This window comes from Cygnus olor, chromosome 5 (assembly GCF_009769625.2).
Source record: "Cygnus olor isolate bCygOlo1 chromosome 5, bCygOlo1.pri.v2, whole genome shotgun sequence".
Lineage (NCBI taxonomy): Eukaryota > Metazoa > Chordata > Aves > Anseriformes > Anatidae > Cygnus > Cygnus olor.
The window spans coordinates 31,722,183-31,748,786 of NC_049173.1; the positions used below are offsets into that span (position 1 = coordinate 31,722,183).

Below are 26,604 nucleotides of genomic sequence, written 5' to 3' on the forward strand. Positions count from 1 at the left end.
CTGTCTTCTCAAGAGACTTAAAGGTAACACAATTATTTTACACACAATATCAAAAGGAGAAAGTGGTGATGTAAAGCATACTCAGATATAAAAACTGAGGAGGACACTGAAAGAGAAATTAGGAAACATTAATTCCATGAGTTCTTCCTCATATAGCAGATAGATTTAATGACATGTGCATGACATAGGTTCTTAGACAGATATTTTGAAATATTTAAAGCCAAAGTAGTATATCAATGAGTGTTTTATTTGTTACATTGCTGAAAAAAACACACATTACTTCCCATGAAATAAGTATTAGATATTCAGGTGAGTGAAGCATAGGGTTCAGGCACAATTTAGGGTTAGTAATGGTCATTTTTGCTTTCCTGATGCATGTTGTTCCTCATCTTTTCTTTCTTCTTAAATGCTTAACATAAATAAGGGATCTGGGGGACAGAGCCTCTTCTTTGACAGAGGTCAAGTTTAGAACTACACTAAGTCATCAGAAAAAGATATATATATTTTAAATATGGAACCTTTTTTTTTTTTAAAAAAAAAAATCTCACATACTTTGATGTTGTTGTTAAAGCTATGAATTGAATTTAAATTGCTGTCAAAAGCATCCCTCAGAACACATTCCTCCAAATACATTCTCCAAATAATCAGGTTTGGGTGCCAGTTTCACCTTTGGAATAGAAATGATGAGTTTAACTTTACCGTGCAAACGTAAAGACTGATTTCTGCTTCTATCAACATAAACTTAAGTAAGGATAGATTTTTTTTGTTCACATTTTTACTTACAAAAGGAGATGTAATAAAAGACATGCTGGCATAAGTCACTGAAATAACTGCAGATTTCAATGCTGTGCAGACAAAAAAAATACCATGAAAACAGAAATGTCAACATCCCTCCAAAAACCCCAAAACCAAAACAACAGCAAGAAAAATCTATGAACCCTTCAGGATAAGCAACCAAATGCACTTCAAAAATAAATCTTTTACTATATATAGTAAATAAATTAGGCAATAAGTTAGGCTTAATGTGGGCATACAGAAAAGCGGATTCTCTTCCCAGTTGTGTTTCCAGATCCTGCAGATGGAAGAATTTGCACACCCATTTAGCTGCCTAAATGTCAGTTTGAGTCATCTCAAGTCTGTGTGTAATCACGAGATCATTTATAATCACTTTTTTTTTCCTTGGTTTACTGCCAAGGAAGGAAGCCTGGGTGACCAGCACAAATTCATTGCCAGGCTTTCTGATAAGCAAACCAGAGTAAGCTGAATCTCACCCTGAGCATGTCGGTGGGATCTCCTCTTCCAAGACTCTTCTACTGTCAGGGGAAAGAGGACAAATTAAAAGTTACCTCTGAATCATCTTATCTAGCATCTGAATCACCTTCTGCACTTGTGCCTCCCTTCATTTTGTAAGGATCTAGAGCGTCTAAGGTTGTCATTTATGCTCCTGATTTCTGGTCCTGATGAGGGGTGACACACAGCCATCCCTGGAGTTTTAGAAGAAGTTAAAAATGCTGAAAGAAAGCAGAGATTATTTCCCCAAAGCAGAAACCTAGATAGCAAGGAACAAATAAGCACTATCCCCATGCCTTATGGCTAACCACAGTGTGTAATCCCTTTCACGAGCCAGGCAGCCTTCGCCTTAAAATGAAACAGACTTAGTTGCCAGCCTTGCTGGATGGATGGTACAAAACAAGGATGTTGAGGGGACCACAGCAATAGTCCCATTTTTTTTTTCCAAATGTGACAATTTATACACGTGTTGTTCACATCTTACCTCCCTTGAGGCTGTCTATGCGTGAAATACGGTTCATTCAGCTACACTGGATATGTGAGAATGTGGGGTTTTTATTCACAGCCCTTGATGGGTTGAATCTTTTCATACTGCTTCACCTCAAAACAAACCTTTTAAAATATATAGGAAATAGTCACTTTCTTTGGAAGTCTTCTACCAGCATGCCTGTGGTACCAGTCATTTCTGCAGGAGGTTCTCTTCCAAGCATCTGCCACTGGTGAGTAACATGCTGGCCATGCTACAACCCTGGGTCCACCTCGTCACCCAAAGTCAGGGAAAAGAGGCATTCCTAGACACCAGTTCATCCAGCCTACCTCAGACAGTTGTCTGCTTCTTTCACTTTCAGCACAGGAAAATTCATTCTTCTTTTGTCCAACCATTCAAATACAGAGAGTGATACACCAGCTCTGTACAGGGATTTGAGATATGCTATTGAAAAGCACTCTGTTTCCTGGCTGTTAATATTGTCACTTCCATCACGTTAAACACTCAGCAAAGAGTGTACACCTACAAGTCTCTAACCCCATGTTTTCCTGAGTCTTTGGTGAGGTTTCTTAGGAGCAATAATAAGAACCACCACCACCATATCAGAAATAATAATTAGCAGTTCTTAGCGAAGGAAATACTCTCTCAGTTCCAGTTTTGGCTGGGGGAAGAAGAGGAAAAAGGGAGGTCACGAGTCAGGAGAAGTGTGTGGTCCTCTTCTCCATCCCCTTTTCCACCACCTGTAGCATCATCTTGGTTAGTCATTTGAACAGAAATATAATGGAAACTTCATCTACACTCTGCAAAATATATTAAGCTTTTTCATGGAAAGGGACTTTAATGGTATTCAGAATTGGCAATAATTGCTATTTTTGCCAGTAGCTGAAGGAACCAGCCACAGAAGGCTGAAGTGATGTACCAGTCAAACACTGATATTCGTTCTTCCCCGTTTAACACCAGCCCCAAATCAGACCTACCTGTGGATGGTATGAGGACCTCCTCACACAAAAGCTGGTTTTGTAGTCGATGGGAAGGATTTATCACAGCACCAGTGAGGCACCAGGGACATGGTCCCTGTTGCATCTTCAGCTGGATTACCTCATGGAGAAAGGACAGCTAAGCTCCTGCTATTTTCTCCTTTCTTGGGCACTGAACTGACATCTGTACAGTGCAATTTACTGCACATCTGTTCCTGATTTTGGTGAAAAGGGTGACAGTCATAATGTGGAAGTCCAGCTGCTTGAAACTGAGTTTTGAATGGTTTGGGTTTGTTTTTAGGAGGAATTTTAATTGTCTCCTCATTTGTGAGCCACAGATGATCTATATTAAGGTTTTCCCCCATGAATTCCTAGGTTTGAAGGGGTTTTGTCGTGTTATAACTGTAATGACACAACTGAAATTGTCACCAGGGTAGAATTAACCAGAGATACTATTAAACCAGAGATACTATTCATCCATGTCCAAGTTACTTGTCTAAGTCTTATGTAGCTGTTTACACACTTTCTGTAGTCCATGGGGCATGATTAGTGGGATATTTATTCTGTCCACTTGGGAGAAGGCTCTCCGAAGATGCTTGTTTCTGATTTTGAAAGGTACTCGTTTCTGGTTACTGACTTAAAAGGCAGCCAGGATACCAAACCATATCCCCCTGAATTCAAGTGAGAGCAATCCATCCTTGGAAATCACTTGTTGCAACTAATGGAAAAACCTGAAGCTGGGCAAATTGAGCCCTGCCTCGTAATGACCAAAAAGTGTCCTTGTTACAGATGGAAGAGAACAGAATGAAGATAGACATTTGACAGCAGATCTTGAATGTGAGACAGAAAGGGGGAATGGTAACATTAATGTGGACGCATTTAGGAAAGAAGCAACTGCTGGAAGAGCATGTGCATGTGAAATACTGATATTGGAAGGGAAAAAAAAAATGAAAAAAGGGTGGTTACTCACCATCTCAGGAAAGGAGGGCAGAGTGCTGGTCTGCAAGAGAAAGAGAAATCTTTCTGAGGATACTACGTGTAGCATTTCCCTTATGTAAACAGAGAAATGAAACACACCTGATGAGATGTGATACCATCTCTTCTGAAGTAAGAGAACAAGATATTGATGGAGCTGAAAGACACGAAAACCCATAAAAGTCAAGTGAACCATAATTGATAGATGTCATACAACCTCCCCTTGTTCCTAATGAAAGTCCAATAATCAACAAAAACACGTTTTTTCTAGGCTGTTCTTTCAAGTATGAGTTTTTCAACTCTGTATTTATTGATTTACTGTGAAGCTGGATTTGACAAGGCCAAAAACATTAAAGCAACAAACTAAAAACAGCCCCTTTTGGGGCTGCAGAAATTACCCTCACCAGAGTTGACCTACAAGGAAAACTACCTGCAGACGGTCGTCCCAGAGTCCTCCATGAGCATCCCAGAGTCCTCCATGAACCTTTCAGAGGTCCCCAGGAGCCTCTGCAGAGCCTTCTGTGTTCCTCAGCTCCATGTCCCTTCTTCTGCTCCCTGAGCTCATCTGTGAATCATCACATGCTGTACAGGTCCCTTGGGGAGCCCTTGGTGCTGCCCCAGGCCTCTCTGCATGCCTTTGGAGGTGTGTCAGAAACCTTCATGGGTGGTTTGTATTAGAACCCTGGGTGTTCCTCTGAGTGCCCTCAGATCCCATTGTGCACCTCTGGACCAGGCAAGGACTGGAAGTGCTTCTCAGATCCCGACCTCAGCTCTTGACCTCTCAGTACTCCTCAGCCCAAACCATGTTATTCCCTTTGCTTTGCTTTCTCTGCAGTTATTTTCAGGGAGAATTTGCTTGGAGAAGCAGGTACCCCACTGAACCCCACTTTTCAGCACAAACAAGGTGCTGGCTGCTGACTTTGGTCTCTGGATGCCAGGTGCACCCAAGCCCATCGGCACTGGTGGTGGGCTGAAACTTGCTCCTTAATTTAGTCCCAGGTTTCACCATGTCCTTGCCCAGCAGTTAAAGCAGCAGCTGCACTGTCCCTCTGGGGGGATTTGGGTTTCAGGGTCTGCAGAGTTGCAGGTTGATGCCTGAGCTTTTGCTGCCAGCAGTTGTTTCAGCTCAAACCACTGGATGGGGTAGAAATGCTGCAGGGCATTTTTGTCCCCACACAACTCAGGCCAAGGGGCATGGTTGGTTTGGGATTGCCCATTGTGCACTGTTGTAGTGAAAGAGAATCTCTGAGTGACTTTTAAGAGTTTAAAGTTTTAAAGATGACTTTAAGAAACTCTTGAAGTCTGCTAGAGACTACTATATTTGGAAAGATTACTTTTGGAAATGTGGAAGTAGGCTGGAGACTAAGAAAGATGGCTTTCAGAAATCCCAGAATCACAGAATGGTTGAAGTTGGAAAGGACCTCTGGAGATCATCTAGTCCAAGCCCCCTGTTCAAGCAGGGTCACCTACATCCAGGCTGGTTTTGAGTATCTCCAGAGATGTGCCTATGTCTGCTGGGGACTAAGTCTTAAAGTTGACTTTAGGAAAATCCTTAAGTCTGCTAGAGACTTCAAGGAATGCATCAAGTTGGCTTTAGGAAAGTCTTGAATATGAGTTAGGAAGGTCTGCATGAGACTCCAAAGGTAGTCTTAAAGTCAACTTTAAGAACACTATACATTTATACACAGTTATACATATTTATAGGTAACACACAAAATGTACAAAGAAGTCTCTGCCTTTCCAGGGACAGCCTGTGGCCTGATGCCTTTCCTCAACTATCCTCTCTGTACTTGTTGGGCATTTTGGTGATCCCTATGCAGATATGCTGCCTGTAACACCACCTCAGCAGTGCTTTAACTAATTCAGCACCACATCTTGGATGTTAACCCTCAAAACTGTTAACAAAGGACAAAGTTTTCGCACAGAACAACACAGCAGCAAAAATATAGTGAAAAAGCCAAAAGGTTGATGAGCCCAGCTCTCAGGTATGCAAAAGGTTTTAAAAGTCTCTGGCAGAGGAAAAAAAAGAACTGTTAATCCAAGTGTTGATAAGAGTGCATCATCCATAAACATTGTCAAAATCTCTTCCTTATAAGAAAATCTACCCAAACCACTCGTTCCTGCCCTACCAATCAGGAAGATTTAGAAATACATCCAGAAAATAGGCAGGCATGCACATCTGCTACATAGGTAAAAGAAAAAAAACACAGAGTGGAGTAAAATAAAGTGCTTAAAGCAAAAAAAAAAATGTTAAAAGAAGAGCTTGTGCTTATTGTATTTTTGTTTTTACTACGTTATTGCAATTAGTTAAAATTGCAAGCATTTACCAGTTTATAGTCACAGAGCCCCCATTTCAGGAAATCTCTTAAGCATCCATTGAAGTCCAGTCCACTTCCATACATCTCAAACATGCCTAAGTCTTCCTTTCAGAAAAACATGAGCACTAGCTTAAGATAGTGAAAAGAATAAGATAGATAGAAATATAGAAAGATTTTAAGATAGAAAAAGAATAAGGGGAAACATTTGTGCCTCTTCCACATGGATTGCCAAGAGGAAGACACAAGGCAGAGAACGGATCAGCCAGCGCCCAGAGACACAAATGACAAGGACGGCCAATTCTTTAAATCCAGTTTACATTAACAAACACTTCATTAACATTACGGTGACTCCAAATGCAGTCTTTAATATCCAAATGCTCACAAGATAGAAACTGCATTAGCAATATTCTTCTAGCTGGCAGTGATGCGACGTTACCCTTTATAATCCAGAAACTGCCCAGTGACACCAGCACAAACCCTGACACAGCAGCAACAAAGAGCAGGAAACTCAATTTAAAGCAAATTCACTGTAGAAATGAGGCATATCCTATTAACAGACACAAAGAAATTGGCTGCTTGAGAACTTTTACAGCACATGGTGTTATTTTATTTTTTTTTGGAGATGCACCATGCATGAACATGGTGGTTATTATTACTTTTTTCTTCAGCCAGGCACTAAACCTAACTAAAAAGTTGGTGACTTTCCGATAGGTGAAGAATAGCAAAAACTGATACTATCTTCAGTTTGACTTTGGGCAAGATCTGGAGGAAGATGCTGGCACCATCTGGGCTATGCAGTGATTTAATCTCTGTACAGAGACCTGTGCTTCATTTTCCCCGAGTCCTCTCTCCTGGTGGACCAGACGCAGCATCAGATGAGAGAAGCATGTAGCATTTAGCACGTGATGTCCAGGCACATGTATAGAGCTATTGTATTTACATTTCCCTGTATATTCATCTTATTCTTTAAATGCATAAATCCAATCCTGACAGGTGATGTTTGTTTATATCAGATTCTCGAAAATCCACTCTCCGGCCAAGGCAGCATCTTTGACCAGGGTGGCAGGGACCTGGGAGTGTTGGATGTGCCCACCAAAACCCAACACGGGCACGCAAACACCTCCCCGAGAAACCCCAAAAAGATGGAGGTCAATGTGGTGTGGATGTGTATTTGTGCCCAAGCTGTACTGTCACTATTTTAGAATAGCAGCAAATAATAGAAGATTTAAACAATTTCTGCTGAAATAATAATAATAAAAAAACATATTCTTAGAAAAGTGCAAGAAATTATCTTAAGGAAAAGTGACCACATTTGGCCAATGCTGCTCTGAAGGAGGGCAACTGCCTAAAAGCCACAACAATCCATATTTAGGAAGTCTTTACAAAAACTGGCACCTCTTCAAGGCTGGCAGAGTAATTCCTGAGGATGGTGCCTCCATCAAACACACGGGCAGTGTTGGTATCCATCCACTGGTGCCCTTCTCCGGGCAGGTAGATATCTCGCCACGTTTGCCCTTTTTCTGTTACTGGGGCCACCAAGACCTGTGGTGAAAAAGAGAAAAAGAAAAAATAATTTTGCAGATGGAGGGTTAGCTGGGTCATTGCAATGGCCTTCATTGGTCTGTCCTTGAGAGTCCGTCCAACCTGTATTTTGTGAGAAAAAGCACCTCTGGAGTCCATCTAATGCATATTTTGCAAGAAAAACCTCCAGGATCCACCCAGCTCATATTTTTTTAAAAGACCCGAACTGAAAAAAAACAAACAAACAAACGAACAAAAAAAAACCAAACACATCAGAAGTAGGGTGTTTGCTCAAAACAAAGCTCCTGCTTCCAGGTTGAGCAGGACAGGATGGATGCAGGGAGGCTGCGTGTGGGCTCAGGCTCACATGAAGCAGCTTTTGAAGAGGTTTTATGGAGCTGTGGTGGGAATTGGTGGCACAGAGTCAGGGGAGAGACATCCCCATGCCACATAGATTTGTGACCGAGGCATGAATTTCTCTTTTCTCCTGTCACCCATTGCTTGGAGGAATCTGGTTTGAACAAACCCTTCATTGTGAGTTAATCAATGAAGTCGAACATTACCTGGCAGTGAGCCAAGCAGAAACTTCTATTTTAATTAGAAATGATCATACTACGGGAGCTTTAGATGTGGGCTGCCATAAAGGTGGGCTTCAAAAGCCCTCTGCCCAGGGCTCCTCTCCAGGAGACCCGGTCTGGATCCAGGTTAGATAAACTCTAGGAACAACTTGTGCTCAATATACATAACACAAGTTATTGATTCTCAAGCAACATGTTCACTTTTGAGTCATCATTCTGTGGACTCGAGGCTCCTTTGGAGATGCAAGAGATGTAGCTGCTCAGTGCCCTCAAATGCTCGTGAAAATCCTGGCTGGTGGCCTTGGTACATGGGTAATTGCATAAAAAGCATTTAAAAAAAAAGTAAAAGCATTTAAAATGTCCTTTTGTGTCACAAATCAGTGAGTCCCATTTGGAGATGTGGCATAAGGAGAAATGTGTTCTGCTTGCTCCTCTCCAGTGGCTTAGTCAGGGTAATACAGTCCCCAATGAACTTTACAGGTTATTTTTTTTTCTTCGAATTATGGGAAAGACTGTTCCATTGCTGGAGTTCTCTATATAGGAAGAAGGGGTTCCTGAGGGCTTTTTCACCCTTTATTGAAAGAGAAAAAAACAAAAAAAAAGCAAAAACAAAAAACAAAAACAAACAAACAAAAAAAACCAGTTCTCAGTATTCTGAGGATATTTATACTTGACAAATTATTTCACTTCAGAAACTGAAAGAGGTTTCAGAGCCCTAAATTAAGCCTTTTTCAAGGAAAGCACAGGCTTTCTGAAAAGGAAAAACGAACAAAAAAAAAAGGAAAAAAATCAACCACTTTGGCTTAAATTTAAAGCTGTTTAAACATGGAGGCTTTGATTTGCATTTGTGCTGTACTGAATGCACATGGTGAAGAAAGAGAGGATGAAAGGATAAAAATAAAATTCCAAGAAAGCCAGTAAAGGAAAAAATAAAGGATAAAAAGCAGAAATAGTGTAGGAAATTTATGCATCATTCATTCTTAAATCCACTTTTTGAGGTCTTGGTCAATCCCCGCACTCTACATCAATGCTCCTTGGGCAGCATTATCCAAAAGGAGGCAATGTGGTGTTTGGCTCCCTTTGGGGGACACTTTTGGACCCTGGTGGCCTTTATAGATGTGTTTGGAGCATGACCTGGCTTCCCAGCCACTTGCAGCATCCAATTTTGCCAGGCAGACAGCACTGATGGGAAGTGATGCTGCATGTGCTGATAATTTTTTGCTGACCGAGCGCCACTTGTCTCTTTGCCATTGCATTTCAACATGCTGTGCTGGAAGCATTCAACAGGTTGTAAGTGTGCTGCCAAGACATGTGGACTACAGCAATCTGGCCATAATAAATGTACAAATCCACCTGAAAAAAACAACACAAGTGGATTTCAAAGCAGGGCTATCCTCACAGCCCAGAGTTACTCCCCAAAAAGGCGTGGGAGACAGCTCAGACACCAGAAGATGTTGGTGGTAGCACAAAGTCATGTTCATGAGCACCCTGCAGCGGATGCTTACGTCCAGAGCAATGCTCAAAATGTTTATCCCAGCATCCTAATGCTTAGCCTTGCCTCAAACCACGCCAGGAGAGAACCACTTTATGTATCTTCCAGTAATTAGTTATTAGTGGCACTCCAAATGGCACCAGGCGGGTTTTGGAGCACATTTCTATTGTTCCAGCTTCCCAAGTCATCCTGAAAGTCAAAACATCCCCATCTGGATTCTTCCCCTGCCAGCTCAGGCTCCTTTTGAAGTGAAATCAGACAAGATTTTGCTGGCCTCACACGACACTTTATCAGAAGTGCTTGGCCCTGCAATACTGATGGAGCAGACCTGATGTTTTACCGTATTTCGGGAGCTCTCAGCCAAACCATAGTTTCACATCTCCAGGGAGAGATGATTTTCCAGTATTTTACTGGAAATCTCACCCTGCTAAAACAGACCAGGCCATTTTGATTACATAAGGGATTCTTCAGTTTGAGTGATTTCGGGGGAAGGAGCTAAGCTTTAGCTTGCTTGCAGTTATAACCTGGATATGCACCCTACAGGGCATCAGGACAGAAGTGTCTCTTCTCCTGCACAATGCCACTCAAATTCATTTGTGCTAAGGATTTATATGTTTTAAAACATCCTACCTGATTTTTTGATTTTTACTTTAAAGAGAAGCAGGAAGATATTTTAGCAATTTCCTGCAGTGAGGGAAAGTTTCCTTAAAAAAAAAAATCCACAAAACAACCTATACAATGAACCTGAAGAATCTGTGGTAAGAAACTCAAGCTTGGAAATCCTATATCACAGTATCTGCCAGAGGTTGCAAGCAGGACCTGAGAAGATAACTCTGCAACACAAGCTGCCCTGATGTTAAAACTACAAACTCACTGCTGATGAACTTTGCTTTTGAGTCTTGGATATTTTTTAGGGAGACTGTGTCCCCTCCTTGGCCACATCCCTATACAAAGGCAGCACAAAGTGTTGCTGCAATTCACAGAGGATTATGCTCCCCTTAGGAGCATTCCTTTGAGGGAATTTTTTCCACATTCCCCACCTCATCTCCAATGAGAAATTCATCCTCGATGGTGAAAGCAGTTGGGTCCGTTGGGCTGAGCCACCACGCCGGGCGGAAGATGGGGTACCCCAAACGCAGCCACTCCTCGCTGTATTTTATGATGAGTGGCACCACCAAGTCCCGGTGCCTCTGTATGCACTGCTGGGTAAGGTTCAGGACCTGCATGAGAGACACGTGGCAAGCCCTTCACCCAAAAAATAAGGAAAAACAATACATGCATTTCCTTAGGCAGAGAAATTGCTGAACTGCAAGATCCTGACGGCAGCCAGAGATGGTTGATGTGATGGATTTTTACTCATTTCGATATAAAAGCTGAGGACATCGGCTGGTGGGCAATATCCTCCAGGGTGCTGATGTCCTTAACCAAAGCAAACAACTCTTTTGCTGCTAGTAAAGAGATATGATGGCATTCCCCGCATCCTCCCTCATGATTTTTTAAGGAATCGCCTTCTTGCTTTAATGCCCTAAAGGAGACATCCCCAGGAAAATGCTTTCAACCATTGAAATAGGTCTTTATGGCAAATCTACAGTCTTCATTCTTGTATAATATAAACTATTTGATCAAACTATAATTAAGCAATTCCATCAGCAAAAGGGAAGGAGGGGCACATGTGATGATCACTGTCATACCCAGAGGCGCTGTAGGTACCACCCATGCCATTGTACATAGCCCAAGCACAAAGCTGCGTCAACTCACAAGAATTTTGTAGCAAAAATAATGTCGAGAGTGGGCAGCAATCAGGTCGCTGGAAACTTTTAATGGCTTTGGGAGGGTGGTTATCCCTTAAAGAATGGATGTGCCCTCCTCCGCAGGACAGAGGTTTACGTACCCAGGTGTCGCAGCAGAGCCAGGGCGGGGTGCTGAAGGCCATCACGGGGAGGAAGGTCACGATCTGCAGCCACCTCACATACAGCTCCTGGTCCCCCGGGGCATCACCAGCCAGGCTGCCTCCTGCCAAGGACAAGGAGCAGAGAAAAGCCTCTTGGGGACATCCCATCACAGGATGGCTCAAAGCCACCTGCTCTTGATGCAAGCAGGACACACAACCCCACTGCAAGAGAAGCTGGATCCCCACCCACGTGTTTTTTCTTCCTTTGTCCCCCATCAAACATCCTAAAATAGCTAGAGATGGTTGTCTGGTGAGGCTCATGCTGGGAATGAGCTGCCAGGAGACAGTTTCTAAATTTTAGCAGAACATCATAAAAAGGGATTTCTCCTGCAAAGGAAAGTGTTGGGAAAATAATGGATTTTCCTGCCACTTTGATGTGTGGAGTGGAAGCATCATGGAAAAATACTCCAGTCTCTCAAGGCTGTCACAATATGATATTCAAGGGGAAAAGCAGACGGTACAATATTGCACCCAGATCCTGTGCTAGGATTAAATTGGGATCACTAAAGCGTAGGTGATGCCATTATATCCAAGCAAAGGATGCTAGTCAGGTAAGACTTGATAGGATCACCTAAATGAACGAGACAGGTAGAGGGGAGACAGTAAGAAACCCTAAAAATTTGCTTCACCAGAACACAGCCAGTACCAACAGGGAAGGGCATGTTTGAAAAATCCAACAGTCCTCAGAAAGGCACAAAGTGGATTTGTCCCCAAATGGGAAGAAAGAGACGATGCTGTTCGTACCCCATGAAACAAGGCCCAAAGACATCCCTTGCAGGGATGGAGCCCTGCTGTCTCATCCCTTGTCCCATTGACAAAAGCCAACAGACTCAACATCTCCTCAGGGCAGCAGTGACATGCCGTGATTGCCCAAGCCTTGGTTTCTAAGGAAAACCAGCTAAAAATAGCAGACGAATTGGTAATTGCTCAACACCACTTTTTTTTTTTTTCAGGGCTGTTTGCAGCTCTGCTGGCTCTGATCATCTCCATGTGCAGCCTCCGCGATGACTCGTGTGCTTGTGGCAAGGTTCAAACAAATAACATGGCCACCTCCAAGAAGAGAGGTGAAACAAGCCGCTCATCAGCCCTCATTACATGAGTGTTTCTCAATTTTTATAATTATTTTTCCTGTTGTTGTTGAAGGATGTCTCATGCCATCATACTCTGGAGCAGAAATACAAACTTTGACCGTGGCTGCTGGCATTTTAGGAATATTTATGTCCCCATCTGAGAGCCCAGGCAAGCTGTTTGCCAGTGGTTGGCTCCCTCCTTGCTTTTGTCACACTTTTAGTCCAAGAAAAGCTGCAAGAGGCAGCGGGCTGCCCTCTGCACGTGGTTAAGGAGCTCCACGAAGGGGATCCCCAGAGAGCTGGCTGCCTGTTAAGATTTACAACGTGTTTTTTTGTTTTCAGTTCCTCGGTCGATTCCCCTAGTAACCCTCAATCCAATCAAAACCGGATCCTGGGAACAAAACGCTTGAAGCCTCCCTATAGCACCCTAAAGCCTGTGCTCCTCTTGCCTGAAAAAGTGCTGGAAAACAAAACAAAACAAAATAAAACAAAACAAACAAAACAAACAAAACAAAACAAAACAAACAAAAAAAACAGAAAAGACAGCAACAGGTAGCAAAGAAGGAAAGAAGTCCTCACCCACTGCGTCGGGGATGAAGAAGTTGTAGCCCAGCAGGCTGTAGTGCAGCGCAGAGGGGATAACCCCCTTCAGGCCCGCGTGGCTCCAGTCTGAGCGCCGTGGGCTCATCTGGACAAAGAGCGGTAGATGACTAGATCTGCAGGGAAACAAGCACAAAACTGGTGTTTTTAGAAGGATCGGAGTGGAAATGTTAAGATTTCCGGCTGTCTTGGCGGTTGCTGTGGTCAGATGTGGGTTCCTCGGCCACTGGGGACCTCCGTGGAAGGGAGGTCAGTGCTCCCCACTGAGACTCCCACCCACTGAGCCTGCCCTGTCTCATTTGGCCACCCCAGTCCACCTCCTTCCTCTGGAACCTTTCCCCAGATCCCCAGATTCAAAGATTTCCTTCTCCTGGCTTGACCCATGCAGTCCATTTTTGGTGGCCCACCTCGCAGCCATGGGCTGTAAGCTTTCTCTTCCTACTCTACATGTGGCTATGCCAATCGTGATGGGAAAACACTCCCCAAAAACATACCCGAGACATCAACCAAGGTATCCCAACAGCACCCTCAGCCTTGGCCCGTGTGGGGCCCCAAATCCAAGGCATGAACCCCACTGAGATGCATCCTGCAGGGAGGATTTCTCCTCTTGGCTTTCACTCGTGCTCATCTGTTTTGCATTGAGCGGCTGTCATTTCTGACCGCTTTTGTCCATCTGCCATAGGAAAACATTATTTTCCTCATTTTTTTTCCCTCAATTTTTTTATTATTATTTTATTATTTTTTTTTCCAATAGCATTTCTATGCCCAGGGTTTCCTTGGAGGTGCGGTGGGTCATGCCCCTGAGCAGCCCAGTATTGGAAGCAACCCCCCACCACTGCATTTCTGGCAGCCAAAAAGGGTCACGTCCAAACTTTCATGACACGCCTTGGCTTAAAAATGGTCTGGAGCTCGTCTAGCCAGGAAGAGTTTAGCCCTGAGTCCATCCACTCCCACAGCTTGGATTCTTCATTGACCTCACGCCCATTTGCTGACTCCCCAAAAGTCTCTGCTTTCATCTTAGGAGACAGTAAGGCTGACACGAGGGTTTATGAAACACTTCTGGTATGAAAACTGCCCACCAGGAAAGGTACGGTTCCCAGATGAGCTAAAAATGCTTAGAGAAGTGGCTCTTTGCACCACTGGGTCACAGATGGTTGAGCAGGAGCCATCCACATCCCCAGCAGCTGTTGGCCTGTCAGCGCCTCGGCAGGTGAAACCCCTCTTTCTCTTTGAAATTAACTAGCTTGAAGTTGCTTTCTCAGGCAGTTCACCATCAATTCCTTGCACAAAACATGGAATTAGCCATTTCCTATTAGCCTTCCTTTCCATTTTGCAAAAAGTCTTTTGCAAAATTAACCTTCCCATCTGGTAACCATCACAATAGTGGGGGGAAAAAAAGTCTCAAGGCATAATTTCAACTATTAATAAGTTAACCCTGCTATGGGCTATGCAAGCATGAAAAGTCAGAAATTTTGCAGCCATTTGGCACCATAAGCCACTGCCAACATGGGGATTTGGTCATAACTGCAGGGCTCACCTCCATCCTGCAGGAGAGGTAGCAACCTGAAGCTTGAATGCCCACAAACCACGAGATGCATTTTCATTGCATCTGGCATTAATACAGTTAAACATTATTTCATTTCAGCATTTTTATGCTCTAGAACATTAAAAAAAATAACATGCCAGAAGAGGAGACACGAGAGCAGCCTCTCCACATGCACGCAGCATCTCGAGGGCACATTTAAAGCATCACCCCGAGCATCTTCTCACCGTGACCCACCTGGCGCCGGCGCTGATGATCGTGGCGTTCCCCAGCGTGGCCAGCGCTGCTGCCAGTGCCCCGGCGTATTGGTCACCGGCCAGCTCAGCAGGAGGGGACATGGCTTGCTCCAGGAAGGCATTGCCCTCGGCACCCTCAAAGACCACGTACGCGGCCCCCAGTGCCTGCCGCAGGGCCCGGGTGCGGGCCAGGTACCAGCTCAGCGCTGCCTCGCTGGTGACATTCAGGCGGGCGCAGAGCCGTCCCTTCCACGTGGTCAGCAGCGGGACCTGCAGCAAAGGGTGGAAAACATGGGTCGGACCCTTAAAATATCCTGCCGACCCCCTAGGCTGGGGGGTGGATGGTGCCGCAGTTTGCAATGCGTAAAGGCGAAAACACTCTGCTCCCCAAAACCCCCAGTGGGTGGCAAACTGGTGGATCATCAAATGACTATAAAAAAAAAAAAAGGGGGGGAGGGAAACATAAAGCATTGAGCTACTTTCTGCATGCTGGTGACTTTTTGAAACGTCTTTCAGCAGTGGAAATTCAAAAGCTGCTTCTTTGCAAAGCAGGAGGAAAGCTGCTCCCCGACACTTTGCCCTGCAGCCACGGGGTTTGCCCCAAGCATGGGATGGGACTGTCCCGAGCTGAGGGTGGGGAGTATTTATTCAGCTTTAATTTCACAAACAGGGTTAACATGCAGATGGGGGGCCATGTCCCATACCAAGCAGCCCCCGAAGCGGGGCTGCAGGCTCAGCCAGTAGCCCGCCTCGTTGTCCCTCAGCGAGCGCAGGAAGAGTGGGGAGGCGATGCTGGTGTAGGGGGACAGCGTGATGGAGAGCCGCAGGGGGTTGATCAGCGCGGGGTCCCAGGCACGGGCCGAACTGCGCCGCCTCCTCTGCTCCATGGACACGTATTCCTGCGAGGAAGGAAGGTGGAAAAATGTGTTTAATGGGAGTGGCAAAGCCTCTGAGCTCAGTGTCACCAGATCCACAGATAAAACCCCAAACCGAGCATCCTGTCCCAGGGAAGGGATGCTCACGGCGCACCAATAAACTCCCCACCCCACAAAACAGGTGCATTTGCACTTTCGAGAGATCTAATTAACCCCCCCTTTTAGAGGGGTTTAAAGGTGCTCTTGGATTGCATTTTGAACACAGAGGCTGGCAGGAGGGGACGTACTGCGGCGGCGAGAGTGGCAGTGCTGCGCTCCCCCAGGGCCAGGACCCCCTCCTGAAGCCGGTGCCGCTTCAGTCTCCTGGCGAACGATCTCAAACCTCGCTTAATTTTGGCAGCTGAGCCCACCGGGCCATAATACTGCCAGATGGGAGACCTGTGTGATGGAGAAAATGGGGAATGGGGTTGCACCTCGCTCTGACACAAGACACTCAGCACAAGAAGATGGAGATGGGCAAGCAAAAAGCATTGCTGCCCTACCTATGGCAGCAGGTGAGATATAGCAGCAAGATAGATTTTTTTTTTTTCTAATTAGGGCTTAGAAAGCAATCTGGCACCAGGGATGGAGGGAGCAGCTTACCCCAGGAGGGCCGTGTCCGGCAGCACCCGTGCTGGCCCCACCAGCTGGGTGCCCACGTGCCGGTGTGCGGTGGCCACATCGGAGCTGATGCAGAGGAGGTAGTGCAGGGGGCCCCCGGCACCACCCAGGCAGAAATGCCGGTTGCTCTCCAGCGAGAGGACGAAGGGCACGTCGGGTGCCACCGTTACTGTCACTCCTTTGCGGTGAAAAGAAGGGAAAAAGCAAATGGCCGGCTCCTGATGCCTCCATGTCCTCGTGCTAGTGGCCACGAGGACGTGCAGGCAGAGTCCAGCCACTCCCTGGATTTTTTTCCACTCCCTGGAAAGAAAAATCCCCCTGGATTGCCCCTGGCCATGCAAGAATATCCAGCTCTTCACTTCCACTACTCCTTTTTAGCCTCCAGCCCTTAAAAGCCCTTCTGATTTGCACCATTTCTTGCCTTTTGCTCTGTATTCAGCTCAGGCAGCAGCTTCAGCTTCTTTCCAAAAACATAGCCTCAGGGGATTTTCAGGACAATTGATGATTTGGGGGGGAATATCCGGAGTTTGGCATGCTGGAAAATAATCCAAATATCCACCCAAGAGTGGCAATCAATGGCAGTTTGATTCATTCCAGCATCCCACAGCAGTACTGGGGACCTGTGAGCTCAGTGTGAAGCCACCCAAGAGGAATTTACATCCATGACAGACAGGTGTGTAAAATCCTGCTCGAGTTTGGGAAGTGATTGACAAAATTATTCTGGACTATGCCACCCCTCAGCTTCCTACTTCTAGGCTGGAAATTTGGATGCCAAAGATTTTGCGTGCTTTATGCGGTGCCAGCCAGGGGAACAGGCAGTGAGGGAGCTGCACCCATCCTGCTCCGTCTCACCTGGCTAGAAGGGGGAGATGAATTTGCCCAGAAAATGCATGCCAAGAGCAAAGGATTTCCCTGAGGTAACCTGGGTAAAACCCCATTTTCCAGAGAGGAAGGCACTGAGTTGTAAAGGCAGCCTAGGTTCAACACCCTGGCTTTTCCCACAGAGATAGGGTGGTTTGGGATCCATCCCTCATCTACTCATGCCAGTTGTTATCCCATTTATAAAATATTTTAATCTCCAAGCTATCTACCCTGCTCTTTAATTGCCTTGTAAATGACGGGAGGGATAGGGAGAGGCAGTGATTAAAGCCATAGGAGATTGGGAAAAATGGGAAAGGAGGCGGATACCTGTTGATCCTAAGAAGTATCTTTCTAGCACAGGGCCGTATCCAGTGGGGTTTTTGCCAAAATCTCCGCTGACGAAGAGCTGTGCTGGGCTGTCAGCACTGTTGAATGGCCAGCGCTGGGCACGGATGCTCGCCCCTCCGTACCAGGAGACATTGGCCATGGAGAAGCAATCCTGCAGCAGGGAGAGAGAAATGTCTCAGGCTGGGGACAAATACATGACCATGTTGCATTGTAAGATGCAAACCCCTGCCTGCTATTGCAGCATTGGCACAGCATCTTCTTCCAGGAAGAAAAATCCCCGAACCCTGAGTGAGATTTAGGGGTTTCCTGCACAAAGCGATGGGTGCTTGTTTTTTTTTTTTTTTTTTGCTTTCTGCATCTGACCTGCTAGAAGATATTTGGCTTTAAGATTTTCCTCCACAAGAAAAAGAGCTGGGCTTTTAAGTATGAAAAAAAATGCTGAAATTCTGTATGAATACTTTTTTGCAACCTGCAGGTTGATTAGTTATTGAATAGTGTGAGAGCAGGAAGAGAAAAGAAATTACAAAACAAAAATCAAGAGTACAAGTTACGCATTTCATTTACTTTGAAGACGACAAAAGTTTTAACTTGCTCATTTAAAGCCAAAGGTAGTGGGGTTTTCCTCCTTTCCCTGGTTGCCCAGGGCCCCGTCCAACCTGCCTTTAACACCTCCAGGGACGGGGCATCCACAGCTTCTCTGGGCAGCCTGTGCCAGTGCCTCACTGCCCTCTGAGTGAAGAAATTCCTCCTAACCTCTAACCTAAATCTCCCCTCTTTTAGTTTAAGACCATTCCCCCTTGTCCTGTCATTATCTGACTGAGCAAAAAGTTGCTCTCGATCTTTTTATAAGCTCCCTTTAAGTATTGAAAAGCTGCAATGAGGTCACTCCGGAGCCCTCTCTTCTCCAGGTTGAAGATCCCCAGCTCTCTCAGCCTTTCTCCATAGGAGAGGTGCTCCAGCCCCCTGAGCATCTTCGTGGCCAGAGCAGAGGGGGACAATCCCCTCCCTGCCCTGCTGCCACCCCTCTGGTGATGCAGCCCAGGATGCAGGTGGCTGCCTGGGCTGCAGGCACACACTGCTGGGTCCTGCCGAGCTTTTTGTCCACCAGAACCCCCAGGTCCTTCTCTGCAGGGCTGCTCTCAGTGAGGTCTTCTCCCAGCCTGTGCTCATGTCTGGGATTGCCCCGACCCAGGTGCAGCACCTTGCACTTGGACTTGTTGAACCTCGTTAGGCTCACAGGGGCCCGATTCTCAAGCTTGTGGAGGGAGGGAAGGAAAACTTCCCCCACATTTGCTGTTGTGTGCTGCCCAATGCTCCTAAGCCCCTGAGGGTTCCCCTTCTCCGCCAGAGCAGGGGATCAGCAGGACTTAGCTTCCCGCGTGACTCCGCATGCGGGGATGGGCCCCCCCGAAACCCGAAGGGGTTTGGGCTGAGCAGAGATGGCCCCCACGCCTGACCTGGCCCTGGTGCCGCTTCCCACCCCACCACCGAGGATGATCCCAGAGCTTGCTCCTGCTGCGGGGGCAGAGAGAGGTTAAAGTCTCGACAAGGGGCAGGGAGGGGAGATGTAAATTATTAAAGTGGAAACCTGGAGGCCCAGAATAGCTGCACGGGTGTCAGCTGAACCAGTTATGCCAACTGGGAGTGGGAAAAAAAAAAAAAAAAAAAAAAAAAAAAGCTGTTCTTAACACTTAACTTTCCCCACATCATATTTTCCAATAGTTGTTTGTTATTATTTTTTTATTTTTTAATGGGGGAAGAAAATCTATTCTTGCTCATCCCCTCGAGACCTCCCAAATGAACACAAGCTGATGTTAGCACAGGACAATTGGCTGTGCTCAGGCACCCTCCGCCAGCATGAAATAAGGCCATTTAGCGCCGAAGAGGAAAAAATATGCGAATGAAAACTCTCCATAAATTGTCATCCCAGCAGGAGCACGGGCGTCGCGAGATGCCGCATTGTTCCTGGGGTTGGCAGGGACCTTCCCGAGCTTTCCCCATGTCCCCTCGCCACTTCTCACTCCAGCAGTTATTTATTTGGTCTCCATACAAACACAGCACTGAGAGGAGGTGGTGGCAGCCTCTTCGATATTTTGGGTGCTCAGCATCGGGGCACGAGGTTTCTGGAGGGGGATTTTTTCCTACCCGGCACTCTCCAGCCATGGGATGCTTTGCAAGATCGGGGGTGACCCCCTAATAAACCACGCTGGGGAAATATTACATTTAGGCCAAATCCTTGATGTTTGGGCTAGTTTAGTGAAGAAAGAGGGCACGGAGCAGGGGATCCCCAGTACCTTCAGCATCACGTCGGGGCGCAGCGGGGTCCAGCGGACGCCGTAGCACTCGGTGCCGGGGGCCGGCGGGGGCTCGAGGGAGAGCCGGAGCTCAGCTGCCTCCTCCCATGCATAGCAGAACTGGCCTCTGTCCTGCCAGCACCGGTCCCGTGGCGGGGGTGGCTCAGCCGCGGGCACACCACCCACAGTGATCACGGCCACCGGCTGCCCCTCGGGCAGTGCCCGTAGGAGCAGGGCACCCCGACGGCGCTCCCACAGCACCCCTCCCGCCTGGCCCCGCAGCACCCACTCCTCTGGTGACTGCTCCAGCGCCTGCCAGGAGATGATGCCGATGGTCATGGTGAAGAAGACGGCCACGCCGAGGCAGCCCAAGGCACCTTTCCAGGGCTCCGTCATCTCCCTCAAGCCCGAGGTCCAGGCGGCGTCGGGGATTCGGCCGGTGGGGCGAGCGATGGGCATGGTGCGAGGGATGCTGCGGCTCCTCTTCCTCTCCCTTGTAAGAAGAAAAATCCTCTCGGATGGCTCCGAAAGAATGCGAAGAGTTAAAATTAGGCTGCAAGGCTTTGCAGTGACCCCGAAGGTAAGAGAAATCCCTCCTGCAGCCTTCCAGTGCTCTGCAGCGCCGAAATTCAGCAGCCGGAGGGGAGGGGGACGGGGCTCCGCAGGGCTCGGGGTTCTGCCTTGCCACGCAGCTCCCCTTGTCTCACAAAGCTGCTGTAAATATCCAGGGGGTGCTGAAAAAATATTGCAGGGGTGCTTGGAGCCGGGGGGGAGGACTGGAAAAGTGACCCCGTAACAGGACACCGGTTTTCCATTCTCCTTCCCCCTCCTCTAGAAAAGTATTTGGTTAATGCACAGCCTAAGGGGGCACGGTCTGGGTGTGCTGGCTGAGCCCTTGCTCAGGGACCCGGCACCCGATGCTCAAAGCGGGCATGGGGACACCAGCAGTGACAACCTGGTGGGGTGGCACCAGCTTGTCCCCATTGTCTGCCTCTCCCATCTGTTACACTCTGTTTTGGGGCCAATAATGCAGATTTTGGTGCTGCTGTCCCCATCAGGGGACCACATGCTGCCTCCCCTGGCTCTGCACACCCACCCTCTGCATCCCCCTGCCAACCCCCCCACGGAAAAGCACGGGTTTTTATTTTACCTAATGGCAGGTTAAAGGATGCTCCGGCGGTACCCAGAGGCAACCGCCTCTGACCGAGTGCTTCACCCGGATATTTCTCTGTGGTTCTGTAGGGTTTGCTCCTCTTTCCCGAGGGGGTGTTTTCCTCCCAGCCCTGCAGCCACGTCAGAGACCTTTATAGCCCCGGCAACTTGATCCAAGCAAAGCCAGCATGTTATCTAAGACGAGATATCACTCTGCTTCCCACCTCGGGCCCCTGCAGGTTTTTTACATTAGAAACGGAGCTGGGAAAGTTTTACAAGTATTTTCAACAAGCATTTACTTATACAGCAATAACTTTTTTCCCCCTCTTTTTCCTTTTTAGCAGTTATTGAGGTGGCTCTGGATGAGCCCTTAGTACACACCTGCGAATCCATGCGTACATGAACTATGCCAGTGCTAAGGCTGCTCATTCTGCTGATTCAGGTTTTACTGTTATTATTATTATTATTATTATTGGGGTTTCCTCCCCATTTCTTGTGCTAAATGAGGTGCTTGGCATCCCTTTAGGTCCTCTCAGGTCTCCCAGGAAAAAAAGAAAAACCACCAAAAACCCAGCACCAAGCCCTGGGTCCAAAGACAACAGCACTACTTACCCCAGGAAACGTTGCTCTTACGGAGGGTCTCAAGGTGGCCAAATCCCCTGGGAAAATCCTTCATTGCGACCCAAAAAAAAGCCTTTGGAGGTGCATCTCCCAACACGCAGACTCCAAAATTATTTTTGGGCAATACCACTGTGGGAGGTGGGGAAAAATGGGTCGATGACACCAGGATGAGCATCTCCCTGCTGCTGGCTTGGGCTCCTGAGGGTGGAAGGAGGTTCAGATCCAGGATGAGGAGGAAGGATGGAGCGGGGCTCACCTGAAGATCCAAGGCAGCAGCATCCATCCCGACAGGAGTCTGGATCTGCTCTCTCTGGTCCTGAGATTAGGAGGGTGGGAACAAAGCGATGGGTGATGGATGTGGGGCTGGGTATCAAGCACTATGGGAAGAGGGCACGGCTCTCCCAGCTGGAGTTTGTTGGGATTTCTGGAAGGAGATGGGGAGAATTAGGACTTTATTTATAAAAATAAAAATAAAATAAAATAAAATAAAATAAATCAAGGTTATGGACCAAGCTAGTTTAAATAAAGGGAAAAGCATTAAAAAAAAAAGGATGAAGTGGTTCTTTTTTCCACCAAAGACATTAAGACATTATCACTGGACTTATGCTGCTCATGCTGCCCCACAAGCTGGAAAAAAGGCAACAAATGGAAGTCAATAAAATCTGATGGCAATTCAGAGCTGTTCAGTCACAATCTAAACCAGGGCTGGCTGAATTATTAGGATGGGACTTGTCACTTTTTTTTTTTAATTGGTCTTTATAAATCCATCTGCCGTAATGAAAGCGCTGTTTGGCTAAAAAAAAATTACAGAAACAGGACAGAGAAGATAAAAATTACCTTTAGGAAGGGGCCACGAACCCTGATGCTCTTGCCTCTGAATCCCCCAGCCTATAGGATGGGGACACAGTAGGAACCCCAAAATTTCAGAAAATCGTGGCAGGTATCAGCCATTTCCAGCTTCCCAGTGCTCGAAGGGCTGGGGGCGACCCATGATGCTGTTGGCAGTGAGACGAGCTCCAGGAAAAGCTCTCTCACATGGCACACGATTAAATCCTGGTAGCTGCAGGACGGCAAATCACTCTAAGAGAGGATTAGAGAAACTCAGGCACAGCGAGCCTGTGGGATGCTGTTAGGGGGATGTATGGTTTTATGAAGCTTTATGTCTCCTCTGTAGAATGAGGTATTTTTCCCCACCTTTCCCAACTTTGTAGATTTTAAAAAGGTTTTACGTTTCCCATTTTGCATCCACAGGGGCTGGCAAGGAGACTGAACACCTGAGGCCATGCCCAGTTCATCATGTTGCTGCCTATTGCTCTATTGCTCTCAACCAAATTTGCACAGGCCTGGAGGTGTATGGTGGTAAAAAAAAAAAAAAAAAAAAAGCTTAAATATTGGGTTGGGAAACCACCAATTTGCTATTTTAATGGAGGGCTTCCCAAAGGCTCCAATTAATACGTGCCACCTCGAGAGCTTTGACTGACAACCCCTTTAGGGTGGGAACATGGCTCCTCCAGCTGCTGATGCCCAGGAAAGGGTTGGGGTAGGAAATATATTTAACCCAGCAGCAGCACCAATAAGGACAGCTCAAAAAAAAAAAAAAAAAAAATCAATGCTTTCTGGTGAAAACAAATGGGGAAAAAAAAAACGCAACAACAACAAAAAAAAAACCAAACAGGGAATAAGATTTATTCCTACTGAATAAATTTCGTATTAGCGGCCCTTAAGAGAGTGCTTTCTTGCAGTGTGTCCCATAGAAAAGGGTGCTGTATGCAATCTAAAGTCCTATGGTTATGTTTCAGGCTCAGAAAACAGAGTGTGAGGAGCTGTGGGGACTTTGCTCATGGGGTAAGGAGCACAGGCTTGTCCTTTGTGAGGACCAGCCCTTACTATCAATATTTTCCTGCAGCTTTAGAGCGCCAGTGATCACAGCCAAAGCTTCCCAGGAGCACGCCCAGTCTATACCGGAGATTTTTATTTTTTAAAGAAAAACTATAAAAGTAGATGTGTGGGTTTACCTAGGACAAAAGAGGGGTGGGAGCAGCGGAGCACCTCCAGGACTCGGTGTGTCTCTGTGATTTTCCCTAGGCGAGAGCAGCTGCATGCCCCAGGCTCCAACCGTGCTCTCATCGTAGGGATGTATCCTACTGAAATCCTACACCCCAAAACCCACCTGTTTTCCCCCAAAGTTATACATAAGCCAGGAGGCATAGGCATGAGCACAAGGAGGCAAACCTGGACAGTATGTCTGTAGCTATCCTCTTGCCCTCCCCTCACTACCTCTCCCTGGTTTATCTGCTCTTCCTAACCTGGGAGAAATGCTGTAAAACCACAGGCAGGTACACGTGAGCCGATGCTCTGTGCTGGGTGTTTTCCTTTGGCTTTTCTTCCCCCTTGCAGTTCCCAGCACTTCCTTTCAGTGCCAGCAAAAGCTTTCGGCTGTGCTGAGCGTCTCCACATCTTGCAGAGGCTTGTGCTCGGCTGGAGAAAGTACTTGGAACTATCAAACAATTTAAAAGGAGTAAAGGAAACAAAAGAAATAAAGGCTAATATAGCTCCTCTGATGACTGGAAACCCTAAGTTTTGACCCCTGATTTCCCCCCTGGAGACCAGTCCTGAATTTCCCCGAACTCACAGGCAACTTGGCAGCAGCTCGTAATGGCAATAAAACAAGCAGCAGAACCCACAGTGAGCACGCGGGCATATAAATAGCAGCAGAGTTTGGAAACGACGGCTCTGGACTATTGTTTCAGTTTTATTTCTTTACTTACCCCTTTCCATCCTGTCTGCCTGAACTGGGAGAGAAACCACCCTTATGGGGGCTCATCTTCCTGCTCCCCAGGCTCCAGCACCCAACAGCCCCCAAGCAACCAGACTGAACCTCTTAAAGCCAGGGAACTTTGTAAGACCCAGCCTCCTGCGTTTTGCTCTGAGCTTAAATCAAAGTGACCAATTAGAGAGTCTGCATTTATTTCAGGTGCCTAAAGCCAGCACCTGCTCAGAAGATGCCACCAGCAGCTTCACACCCCCCTTTCATCATTATGTGTAGTTTGGGGATGCCGTGAGGCCAGATGCACACAGCTCTTCTCCAGGCAAAGCCACGTGGCCAAACACGTAATTTCTCAAAGACTTCAAAAAATAATTCCCAACTTTTCTTTTAAAGCACAAGGTTGATGATGTTGAAGAGCGTGCAATGAACTGAAAGGAGCTCCCCCCTCCATGGGCTTACTCCGTGCCTCTTGCTAAAGGGTGATCATACCTCCTGCTGAAATCAGACTTCATATCCCCATGTAAGCATGGTTTTACCCTTCTGAGCTACTTTTATAGGCTTTGGCTGCTGGAGCTGAGCCTCAGAGCCTTCGGTTTCCTTAGTGTTTCAGAAAGCTCCCCCAAACCATGCGGGGTGTGAGGGTGGAGGAGCAGGTACCACAAGATTGGGAGCATCGATGCAAAAAAAACTCATCTTGCTCAACCCAAGCACAACATAGGGAGAAAAAATATACTTTAGGGTCTCTGCCCAGGTGGTACACACACACACATTACTTTTTCAGTGGAAGGATTTGCAAAGGGTGCTAAGGGGTTGTTGAAGGGGCTCAGCATGCCTGGGAGGTGCTTTCAGTGACCAGCATGCGAGGAGCTTTTGGGAAGGATGTTTCTGTGTTATTCGCCTCTTCCAAGCTTCCCAGAAATCTGGTAAGCAGATTTGCAGCCTATACGCTTGCAAAATTGAATCACTGCCCTGGAGATGCCTTTTCGATGATTAGGCCAAAACTCTCCAGCTCTTCTCTACGGGGCCCAGCCATCGGCTTCCCATCACAGCCCTGCCATCAGGCTGGAAGGACTGACAGCCCCCAGGTGCAGGACGGCCCTCCAGGCCCCCACATGTCTCCTGAGGGCTAGCATTTTCCAGCAGAGCAGCAAAGCACGGGAACATTTGTCCAGAGCATCAGCACGGGACGCGCCTGCTCCATTAAGCTGTGTTCCCCCTCATGTTATCAAGCAGCCCTGAAGCCTGCCCCCACCCCTTTTTGGGGGGGGACTCCAAAGCAAACCCAATAGCAATCTTCACACCCCACACTGCAGGATTACACCCCCAAAATTGCCTTATATGTTATTGCAATGGCACTGCCCATTACTGCAAGGAGGGGGCTGTAGGCTGGGCATCCCTACACAGCCAGGGACCTCCAAGGGGCTGCAACATGGAGGTCTGGGCACCTCCTGTCTGGGTTCATGGGTTTAATCCTCCTCCCTGAGCCCCCCAAGCTGCAGAACCTGCTCCAAGGAAGGCAGAGACCTTCCTCTCTCTCCCCTTGCCTGAGCCCCTGCAGAGGGATTTAGGATTTTGGGGACTGCCCCATTGCATTACCCCCAAGAGCATCTTCAAACCCTCCCCACCAATGCTTTTCCCACTCCTACTTGGTGTGGCACCCTCAGGATGCTTTACCCAAGAGAGGAAACTCCTCCAACAACAGCCAGGAGCACACAAGGATGCCTCAAGCTCGTGGAGAGCCACTAAAGGCTTCCAGCAATTAGCAGCCCTGATGAGCTCCCCCTGGCCTCCCAGAGAGCAGCTGAACAAATGAGGTTTCTTGCTAATTATAGCAGGCGAGCAGGGCCAAGTGAGAGGGGGCTGAAACACAGGCAGCAAATGCACCAGGGTTTTGGCTAAAAAACCCTTTCTGAATTCCTGATGGTGTAGAAAATCACTGGGGTTGGCTCGGGACAGCGGTCCCCACTGCTCTCCACCCCCGGGGAGCA

The 26,604-nt window shown here is 47.1% G+C and overlaps 1 protein-coding gene across 4 annotated transcripts; it reads right to left on the bottom strand.

Moving 5' to 3' along the window:
- Positions 1-6,062: 6,062 nt before the first annotated feature.
- LOC121071430 (SITS-binding protein-like) lies at positions 6,063-26,344 on the bottom strand. 4 transcript variants are annotated; one of them, XM_040559682.1, is made up of 14 exons: positions 24,618-24,866; positions 22,106-22,273; positions 21,841-21,978; positions 21,227-21,359; positions 20,077-20,810; positions 17,762-17,933; positions 16,556-16,751; positions 16,201-16,351; positions 15,743-15,937; positions 15,040-15,308; positions 13,239-13,375; positions 11,530-11,651; positions 10,679-10,858; positions 6,064-7,589 (listed from the first exon to the last, which is right to left on the bottom strand). In XM_040559682.1, the coding sequence occupies exons 5-14, from the start codon at positions 20,533-20,535 to the stop codon at positions 7,416-7,418; spliced, it is 2,055 nt and encodes a 684-aa protein (XP_040415616.1). In that variant the 5' UTR covers positions 20,536-20,810; positions 21,227-21,359; positions 21,841-21,978; positions 22,106-22,273; positions 24,618-24,866; the 3' UTR covers positions 6,064-7,415. The 4 variants fall into 4 exon arrangements, with proteins under 4 accessions (XP_040415618.1, XP_040415616.1, XP_040415615.1 ...); XM_040559681.1 differs by lacking the exons at positions 21,227-21,359; positions 24,618-24,866 and adding an exon at positions 26,291-26,344 and having other exon boundaries at positions 21,841-22,273; XM_040559684.1 differs by lacking the exons at positions 21,841-21,978; positions 22,106-22,273; positions 24,618-24,866 and having other exon boundaries at positions 6,063-7,589; positions 20,077-20,598; positions 21,227-21,351.
- Positions 26,345-26,604: the final 260 nt, after the last annotated feature.

Coding starts and splice junctions, on each gene's coding strand:
- LOC121071430 (XM_040559681.1), bottom strand. CDS start 22,132: ATGGATGCTGCTGCCTTGGATCTTCAGGTGAGCCCCGCTCCATCCTTC. Junction 15,938..16,200: donor CTGCCACTCTCGCCGCCGCA/GTACGTCCCCTC, acceptor CCTTCCTCGCAG/GAATACGTGTCCATGGAGCA. Junction 15,309..15,742: donor CCCGCTTCGGGGGCTGCTTG/GTATGGGACATG, acceptor CCTTTGCTGCAG/GTCCCGCTGCTGACCACGTG.